This window comes from Chroicocephalus ridibundus, chromosome 3 (assembly GCF_963924245.1).
Source record: "Chroicocephalus ridibundus chromosome 3, bChrRid1.1, whole genome shotgun sequence".
Classification (NCBI taxonomy): Eukaryota; Metazoa; Chordata; class Aves; order Charadriiformes; family Laridae; genus Chroicocephalus; species Chroicocephalus ridibundus.
The window spans coordinates 67,659,300-67,669,714 of NC_086286.1; the positions used below are offsets into that span (position 1 = coordinate 67,659,300).

The 10,415-nt window shown below is 42.3% G+C and overlaps 1 protein-coding gene across 1 annotated transcript; it reads left to right on the top strand.

Annotated features, from left to right (window-relative positions):
* Positions 1 to 8,499: 8,499 nt before the first annotated feature.
* LOC134513744 (trace amine-associated receptor 5-like) lies at positions 8,500 to 9,531 on the top strand. The gene has a single exon (XM_063330907.1). It carries the CDS (start codon positions 8,500 to 8,502, stop codon positions 9,529 to 9,531), a length of 1,032 nt encoding a protein of 343 aa, XP_063186977.1.
* Positions 9,532 to 10,415: the final 884 nt, after the last annotated feature.

Genomic DNA, 10,415 nt, shown 5'->3' on the forward strand with positions numbered 1-10,415 from the left:
GGTTGTGTGTCAGTCTTCCTGGCTGCAGCAGCAACAAAGCATCGATGAAGCATTACAGAGTAAACTGACGTAGAAAAGGACGTGCAGTTTCTCAAGGGACAGCCATGAGACTTCTTAGCAATAGATCAACTAAGAGCAACCCAGTTTTTCTTGTAAGAAAGGAGGAGTGCTTTCAGTTGTATTTTTAATTACACATTTCCACCAAAATGCAGGATTGAGAAAATCCAAAGCAGCTTCGGATTTTAATATGAGAAAGCATATTTAAACACAAAATAAAAATCTGGGAGTGCTCTGAGGTATAGACGGGAGCGAGATGGAGAGGCAGGGGAAGGGAACCCTCAGAGGCTGGAGGGAAAACCAGGCAAATATATTTGTTTAACTCTGCTGGGGAGCACCCTTCTCTCGCTCGCTGCCTGCACGCAGAGGCTGTGGCCGCAGGAGCTCTCAGCGAGGCCAGCAAGGAGGGTGACAGCTACCCTGTGCCCCCACCCCGCATCAGCATGTTCATAGGACTCCTGAGCTCCATCCTGCGCTTGGGATCCTGCCCTCAGACACCTCCATTTGAGAGCCCGCCCATGACTGAAGTACGCTGGCACTGCAGGTACATGACATCACCAGAGCTAAGGGACAGATTTTGTCCCCTTGTCCTTCAGGTCAGATGCCGAGTGACAGAAGGGACAGTCACAGCACTTGCAACTGTCGTATTTGTCTCTAGATCTGATATAACACTGTAATAATGCTGGTTTAAAGATATCAAGATACATTTTAAATAAATTAAGAGAGGCAAGATTTGATCGAAAGAAGGGATTGTGTGCTCAAGAACACTTTTTCCCACAAAAAAACCTTTCCCTTACAAATCTTGTTCTTCAATATTTAAACAATTTTATTTTGTCTGGTTTTCTTCCCCAGGAGTGGCTGCATTGTAATGCTTTGGTGAAGAATCCATGCTGCTAAATGATGACTTCATCCAGCCTCTGGACCTCAGAGCTGGTCTAGTATTGCTTTGATTTTGTTAAGAGTTTAGACCCTAGAAATGCAAGGCGTGGGCTTTGCCCCTGTGCTATTTACATGCACACGGGAGGAACTGTCCTGTCCAAAATGGGGGGGGGAAATATGTCTATGACTGCTTCCATCCATCAGCTCCAGCAATCCACTCTCCCACCAAGTTTCTGGTCTGCTCCATGGTCAAAACTGGCTTTTCCTGAGTGTCATGTTATGCCCCACAGCACAGCCAGCTCCACCAAATCATGCTGGTACCTCAGGGCTCTCTCCTGCAAACTCCACGCTTCCTGCGATGCAGTTGTATAGCGCCTCTCCTTTTTGTCTGATTTCTCTCTCTTGACTGTAATTATACTGTCTTTGACCCATTTCATTACATCACCAAAAAGACCATCCCTATGATATAAGTTACTTTCTTAGATAGCTAGTCAATTTTATTCTTGTTTGCCTTTAGCATGGTTTTCTCAGGGGTAAATACTGACGTTGTTGAAGAATATGTAGCACCCATCACCTGCAGCAGTTTCTGTGTTTCTCTCACACTTAACAAATGCTGAGGAGTGCTGGCTTCTCCCTTTGCTTTGTCTTTTCCAGGTACACTGATAGTAGAGATGCAAGTCCACTTATTGTTTCGAGCAGGAAAACATTCCAGAAAAATTACTAAAACTCTCCATGTGTCACAAGAATCAGAGTTCCTTCAAAACCAGGACAAAGTAACGGAAACATCATGCATAATCATGGAAATTTGGGTATTTTTTTCATTGGTTGGTTGTTTTTGTTGTTGTTGTTGGCTGCCTTTCTCTCAATAGTTGACGTTTTTATTAACTTCTCAACACCTAAGGACTTGTGCAATGCCACCTTCTGGCTGGGTTGTTTCAGCTCTGCCTGCAGCCTTATCATTTATGGTTTGTTTTACCCTTTGTTTCAAAAAACCTTTGAAAATGGTTATTGCAGGTGCAATACTCGGAGTCTTCTATCTTCAATGTACTCCACTGCCTTTCTGTAAAAACTTGGTTAACTAGTCACATACTTTATAAATGAATTAGCAACTCCTGGAATTATTTTGTAAATATTTTTATGTATTCTTTTGTCTTTACAGTATTTTCATATACTGCCAAAACCAATAATAGGTAACCTATGGGTGGACTTGCATTTAGCAAGATAATACAATATCCTTGGAAATGTTGAGTCCAGATGCTAGGAAATGACCCAGCACGCTGACAACCTATACAGGATACATTGTCCAGATTCTCTGCCCTGCGCACAGAGACAAGCTACGTGGCCATGACACTGAAGAACCATTATGTCCAAGGGCCAGCAAGACCTCTCATGTTTAAGCTACATGAGGTAATTATTCCGATATCATTATCTGAAATTTAGCACCCTAGTCATCCCCATCTATTAGCCAAACTTTCCAAACGAACCAAGGGAGCAGAATGAAGCCAAAACATTTTTTCCAGCTGAAAACACTCCGTTGTCTTTATCTACTCACAGGACTCCGGACACAATCTTACAAGTGCTGGTAAACCGACCTCAACCTGCTTTTGTAAATGTAATTTTTCCATCTGTAACTGAAAAATATTTTAAATGTATGTTCATTTAGGGTATGATGGTCCAGCTTCTGAACAACTGCCTCTCTCTCCATGTGCTGCCCTGCACAGCTTATGAAAACAAGTTATCATCAGAATAGTCACCTATGAAGGTGGGTACATTCCCTCAGAGGAATTAAAGGTTAGAGTTTTAAAAAGGGAATAAATAAAATATAAATAAAAACTCCCTATCATATTTGTCAAGTGTTTCCCGGGCAAAGCTTCAGTTCTGTCTCCCCGGTGGTCACTGCACTGTGCCCCTTCCCCACGGTCAGGACACCGAAGTGATGGCTGGGTGCTGCCACGCCGCTGCTCCGCTGTGTGAGTACAAAAGGAGCGTGGTCCTGTTTGGTGACGCAGGACATTCCAGTGCATCTGGCTTTTCTAATATTATTATGGGCAGACAAGTGCTTCTTATTCCTCATTGTGACAATTTAGCAGAAATCAATATCTCATTCAAGTAACACTACCAGCAGCGCAACATTGCCAGGTCGGACAGGAAGGCAATGTGTTTCTACAGGGTTTGACAGTGATGGTTTGTGCCCATGGAGCAGCCCTGGACCAGAACATCCCCTCGAGTCTCACAGGCCCTACACCAGCTGAGCAAGGAAGAAATTGTGGGCAATTAGATTGGCCATTTCTGCTTCCTTTGGTGGAAATTGCAGGGAGTGAGTGATATCTGCTTGGTCTGGGATCAGAATCCTGTCTGCAGGTCATTGTTATGCAGGTGCCTTGAACCAGCAGAAGATGGATGACAGGGAGGTCTGCTTTAGCCTGCCTTGTGCTCTCCTGCTCCTTGCGCTACCCCAGGTGGCAGGAACTGCCCGTGCCCAGGGGATTTTGGCCACCCCTGCCCAATTTGTGCCACTATCCTGGGCTGCATCAGGATAAGCGTGGCCAGCAGGTTGAGGGAGGCGATTCTCCCCCTCTACTCCACTCTCGTGAGACCCCACCTGGAGTACTGCGTCCAATTCTGGAGCCCCTGCTACAAGAGAGATATGGACATGCTGGAAGGTGTCCAGAGAAGGGCCACGAGGATGATCAGAGGGCTGGAGCACCTCTCCTGTGAGGACAGACTGAGAGAGTTGGGGTTGTTCAGTCTGGAGAAAAGAAGGCTCCCAGGAGACATTATAGTGGCCTACCAGTATCTTAAGGGGGCCTACAAGAAAGCTGGTGAGGGACTTTTTACGATGTCGGGTAATGGTAGGACCAGAGGGAATGGATTGAAATTAGAGATGGGACAACTCAGATTGGGCGTTAGGAAGAAGTTCTTCACCATGAGGGCGGTGAGACACAGGAACAGGTTGCCCAGAGAGGTGGTGGAAGCCCCATCCCTGGAAGTGTTCAAGGCCAGGCTGGATGGGGCTTTGAGCAACCTGATCTAGTGGGAGATGTCCCTGCCCATGGCAGGAGGGTTGGAGCTAGATGACCTTTAAGGTCCCTTCCAACCCTAACAATTCTAACAATTCTATTCTAAAAAATTGCCCAGTATAAAAAGGAAGCTTTGCATGGGCCACATCCAGGTGTTTGACGGCCATTTGATGCTTTTCACAGGCTGGGCTTCTTGGTGGTTTGTGTTTCAGTATTAACTCTTTATTTTGTTCTGCCAGTGCTGTGCAGCACAACACTTTACTTCTTCCTCTCCCTTCCCCTTTTAACAGCTTAAAATACTTCAAGTTTCTAATTTTTCTTCTGAAATGTGAATTAACAGGCCCTATTAACATATTGCTTGTTTTGGTTAGATTATTCCCAGTTGCCACATGTTTTGCTGGCTGCAAACAACAGCAAAGGGAACTGGGTGCTCTGGGGAAGGGCTCTATTGGTTGTACCTGCAGCCCTCTTTTGCGCTCTTGGGATTAACTTTAACACTTGTTATTAATGAATTCTTCTGCAGAGAACTCTTGAACCACAGTATGTCACCTTAAACTTTTTTCTGTGTGTATTTTGACTTCTTCTGTCATATCTTTTGCAATTCCTGTGCTGCGTCACTAAACACTAAATTCACTAAAAACTGCACTTTGGGGCCACTTTTAGAAAAAAAGTTTGGACAGAAAAAAATGATGAGAGGGAAAGTTTTGAAGATGAGGAACAATTGTGATTTTTCACTTTATTACGATATTAATCTCAAATTTGACATAAACGGAAAAAAAAAGGAGACAATAAAAGGGTAACAATATAAATAAAATGAAAGAAAAAAAAATTTATTTTGGCTTAAGACAATCCTAGACTGAAACAAATATATGAGTTGGTCCAAAGACAGAAGATAAAATATTTGAATTTATTAATTCTTTTTATTAACTTCCTGAACTAAAATATCTTTTTTCACTCCTTCTGTAATCCACAATCTCCTCGGTTTTAATCCTTCATCTGACAACGCCAGTGAGTTCCGCTCTCTCCACTTCCATTTTTAACACGGTTTAAGCCACTGCAGTTAGCTTACAGAGGTACTGCTTCTAAAACTGCTCATATAGGCGTGTCCTATATGAGTACTTGAATGGACAGAACATAGACCAGTGGAACCAAGAGCAGGAAAACACAAAAGCAAAAGTTACATAAAAATGGGATGCGGCAGGTGGAACAATTTCTTGTGAGTGCTGTGGGCGAGAATTGTCTATATTTACAAACCTGAAGGCCAAATGATGCTATTTGTGTAAGAAAAATGAAGAAAAAAATACACGCCGTACCCTAGGGAGATCCCCTGCCTGCACCACAGTGGGGTGTGCTACACCTAGCAGAATTTTAAGCTGGACTGGGTATGTATAAACATTTCCACCACTCGGCAGTAATGATAGAACACTCACAGATGTTATGTCGACCTCTTCAGAGACAACGATGCTCACTAGTACAAGGGAGAGCAAAAGGCTGCACTATAGGCTATATGGTGTAATACACATGATAGAAGATTGAGATTTAGGCTCGCTAGCTCAATGTAGGTCATCTTAGTAAACCCATAGCCTTCTCATACTATTTTACTCTATTTAGGGATCCCAGACTGACTCTTTTGGAAGCTGTGAGGAAAAATTTCACGGCAAAGGGGCACTGATGATGGCCCTCTTAGAAAGTCCGTAATCCTTTCAAACTGTCTTGTTCTATTTTAAGGAACTCAGACTCAGAGGTTACTTAGAGGAATTTAGACCTTAGAGTTATGTGCAGCAGTTTCAATAAAAAAAGATATTGGCTCTGCATGTCTTCCCTGAAGATTGAACCATATCAGATAGCACACTTGTCCTTCTATTATTTTGTGTGTTTTCCTGTGGACTACGAGGCTGCATAGTACATTCAACAAAAGGTTGGTTTGAGACAAAATCCAGCAATTTTATCTGAAAAAGCAATGGTAAAGAGAAGAAACATCTTGAGTATGATTGGCATTTTTTATTTTATGATAGCATTCTTACGTTGAGAGTTGATACATGTTAAAAAGCTCTTCTTGTTTCAAACTATAGACTTACATTGAGTCTTCTCCTAATCGTGAACCAGTCTCCTTTCCCATGACCAGATGAGAAGAGAGGGGAAAAAATGCAAAGTGATTCCAACAAGTAACCTGTGCAGGAAGGGCGAGCTGTGATTGTTTTGTTACAGGTTGCTCCCTTTAAGGTTGGTGATAATCACTTCAGAAGCATCATGATAGCAAGGATTTTGACAAGTACATGATTTTACTTGGAATTTGAAAGACAAAGTACTTGGATGAGGATGATACTTTATTGCATATAAAATACAGGAAAAATGAAAACTAATGAAAATGTCAGAGCACCAAGGACAAAAACCCTATTGTTCACATCAAGAGCTATCCAAAAGCCTCTGACAATCTTCATATAAATGATCATTTATTAAAATGTGGAAATAAGAAAAGCAGAAATTAATCTCTCTGAAGTTTTATGGCAAGTTCCAGCTAAGCACAGTGCTTCATAGAACTATGCCCAATTTATACTTTTTTTGGCACTAGGATTTTCAATAGTGTGGAAATGTCACCTTGAATTGTTGTTGAAGCATAACTGGAAAAAAATATTCTTGCTTTGTAGGAGTTTTTAAATCCCTATAGTAACAGCTGCTACTCATGTCCTGACATAAACCAGAATGGTATGGAAACTGATGCCGACTTTAGCTTTCTTGTATTAAAAACTCAGTCTAAAAACTTGCCTCAGCCTTATCCTAACAGTGTCTCTGCTGGGTGTCAGCAGCTTTTGTCACAGAGCGTCTCAAAAAGATGAAGAGGGAGGGGAGCTGGGCAGCAGGCAACTTCTTAACTGAAGAAACTCAAAGTAGGGAAGATGAAGGACAGCAGTCACATTGGAGAGCTTGTAAAAAACTGATTGCAGAGCAGGGAAGAAGCCAAGCTCTGAGAGACGTACCATCGGAGTCCCTTTAGGAGCTGGTATATGTTTGCCCTGACTGAGCAGGAGACAAGAGTGGAGGATATGAGCACTGGGAAAACTTTCACTGAGAAGTGAGAAGCTTTTTTTAAAACCATGTATCCTGTTTAGGATCAAAAATCCAGGACTTTCCTGAGTGATATTTGTCCTTATAATATCCACGTTAATACAGACCATTCCACTACATCAAAGAAATATCAGAAAATTGTCCAGGAGGCCTCCATGAGATGAGGGTCATTGATGCCACAGGATGAGCTGGCATTAGCTGCATCTTCTTACAGGAATACCTGAAGAAAGAAAATCCACAGACAAACTCTGATATAAATCTTCAGCAGCTGGGTATGTGTGCATTTAAACTTCTTAGAAAATGGCAAATTTGTCCAAATACACAACAGTCCCTCTATGCCTCTAAGGTACATTAGTCATCCATAGGGACTGTCTCTCCATCTGGTTTATATAACGTCTCCTGCTTTCCACTCAGGCAATAGATACGTACTTAGAAAAGGATTTCGGTGCACTGCAGTACAGCTCCCATTCTATGAAAAGAGGTATTTCACTGTAAGTATTCCTGATTTAAAAGTTTATGGAAACACAATTAAGAGATTTGCTATTATGTTTTGTTGCTGCAGGGAAGGATGGGAAAGGTAGGAATAATTTCCAGCTATCATACAAGTCATTTCAAGAAAAAGAATACACATAGAAAAATGTCATGTATTTAACTGTAGCTGTCCTACTGTAAATTATTGTACCATTCAGTTATCTGATTTATCAAAGACTAGTGGAATAACCCATTATAATCCATTAATATATTTCTTACAGTTCCAATTAAAAATTAAATAACTTAAAACTTAAATAGCAATTTCATAAGAAAAAAGCAGTAGAAACCTTTAGAGCATATACAAATACGTCTGTTTGCCTTGCTGAATATTTATGTCATCAACAAAATGGATATCTGTATATATCCCCATAGCCAGAACACTATAAAATGAGCAACTTGCCCTGAGGGGGCATCAGATATTGTTTCATAATAATCACTTCACAGCTTCCACTTAATAAAAAGAATCATAACTAAATTGGAACTTCATTTCCAGGGAAGTTCAAGAGAACTAGTGTACCATTATACTTGAGTCAGCTTTCAAATCCCTTAAGGAGCTTTGGCTTACAGTGCCTGTTACTCAGCACTGGTTTTCCTTCTAAGGCAGACCTTCTCTTTATTTACCGCTTGCCCACACATATCTGGATTTGCTGCATTTCCTGCACTACTCGTGGTGTTGGCTGAAAGAAAACCAAAATATAAAAAAAGGATGCTACAAAAATTGAACACACTGGTCTGAACAGATAAAACAGGCTCATTTTTTCACTTGAAAAATGGAAACTCCCCAATGGCTTTAATAAAAGTATTTGGTTAAAAGACATCTCTCCTCTAACCTGCCTTTTTATTACTTTTTTTTTAGGTTAGTCATTTGGCACTTCTGCTGGAAGGTGAATCCTTTTCCAGGTTTGTGGCAGAGCCAGGGGAGGCAGTGGGAGCTGGGCAGGCTGGCATGAGCTCAGCCCAGGGCACTGCTGCTGAGGAGGGGATGCTCGTCACCTTGTGCTACGAGGCAAACGACTCCTGCTACAGGACCTTACACCCCTTCAGGATCCAGCTGGCCATTTATCTGGCCTGTGCCTTGGGCACGCTGATCACAGTGCTGGGGAACCTGCTTGTCGTCATCGTAATTTCCCATTTCAAAGTGCTGCACACCCCCACCAACCTCCTGCTCCTCTCCCTCGCCCTTGCCGACCTCCTCCTGGGGCTAACCGTGCTGCCTTTTAGCACCATCCGGTCTGTAGAGAGCTGCTGGTATTTCGGAGAGGACTTCTGTAGGCTGCACACCTTTCTGGACACGCTCTTTTGCTTGACCTCCATATTTCATCTGTGTTTCATTTCCGTTGATCGGCATTGTGCCATCTGTGACCCTTTGCTCTATCCCACCAAGTTCACCGTAAGAGTGGCCTGCACTTACATTGGGGTGGGGTGGTCAGTCCCTATGGCTTATACTTCTGTCTTCCTCTACGCTAAAGCGATTGAAGAAGGACTGGGCCGTTTTTTGCAAGACATGCCCTGTGTTGGTAGCTGTCAGCTGCTGTTCAACAGGCTCTGGGGGTGGTTGAACTTCCCAGTATTCTTCTTCCCTTGCCTCATAATGATAGTTTTGTATGTAAAAATATTTACTGTGGCTAATAGGCAAGCCAGGCTGATAAACAACATGAATAGGAGCATTGGGTCTCAGCTACACATAGGAGCATCCATAAGAGAAAGGAAAGCAGCAAAGACCCTTGGCATAGCTGTAGGAGTCTATCTCCTGTGCTGGCTGCCCTTTACTATTGACACTATGGTAGACAGTCTTCTGAATTTCATTACCCCCCCAGTTTTGTTTGATATCCTAATTTGGTTCGCTTACTTCAATTCTGCCTGCAATCCCTTGATCTATGTATTTTCCTACCGTTGGTTCAGGAAAGCTGTGAAACTAGTCTTAACTCATGGGATCTTTTGTTCCAAGACATCTACAGCAGACTTGTACCAGGAATGACGAGAACCTCCATGCGCACTGTAGAAAATACCGTAAGCTATATCACAACATTTCTCATGGATATTCTTCAACATACACTTAGCTAGTATTTCTCTCCTTATTTTCTATTTTTCTTAAAACAGATGGCTTGGGCAGATCCCAGGTTTAAATAGACATGCCATTCCGTGACTCACCTTCCACAACAATTGTCCCAGCACACATGCCTAATTAAAGTCTTGTGTTTGTTATTTGTTGCCAACAAGCATTTGAAAATTGGCTGTAATCAGATATAAAGAGGATACTATTCCTCTTCATACTATTCCTGTCAATACTATTCCTCGGGCATCCTTAAATAGTTGCTGCCTGTTTCTGAAGAGACTTTCTTCTCAGGCAATTGTCTTATTTGTCTTATTTTTACACAAAGCAAGAGATGTTGATTTACAAAGTTACACAGAGTGTATGTCAGTTTTTAAACACAAAAAGGCATAAGGATGCAACTACAGGTAAGAACAAATGTCTACCTAAGCTAGTGGCCAACAGTAGGTGGGAAAGTAAGATTATACTGATATTTTTTACATTCTTTTTCTAGCCCACAGGGACACGCCCCTGAGACGAAGGCTACATACGGGTGACACAAGCCTGAATTCCTCAGCAGTGTCTATTGAAATCTGTGGAACCTTTGTCTGTTTTACCATTTGTGCAAGGTGGCTGCTCCACACCTCTGTACACCCTTTTTGCCTTGCTCTGTATCTTTTCTACTCCTACTGCATAAGGGGAGTAGAAGAAGGGGGAAGAGAGAGGACAGGAACTGCACTGGGTACTCCAGCTCCAGATACCAATAGGTGTTATGCTGGTTTATGTTTTCTTCTTTTAATTTCTTTCCCTGACAATCCTAGGATGCCACA

What these genes read in the sequence shown, in the direction of transcription:
- LOC134513744 (XM_063330907.1), top strand. Translation starts at nt 8,500, where the DNA reads ATGAGCTCAGCCCAGGGCACTGCTGCTGAGGAGGGGATGCTCGTCACC.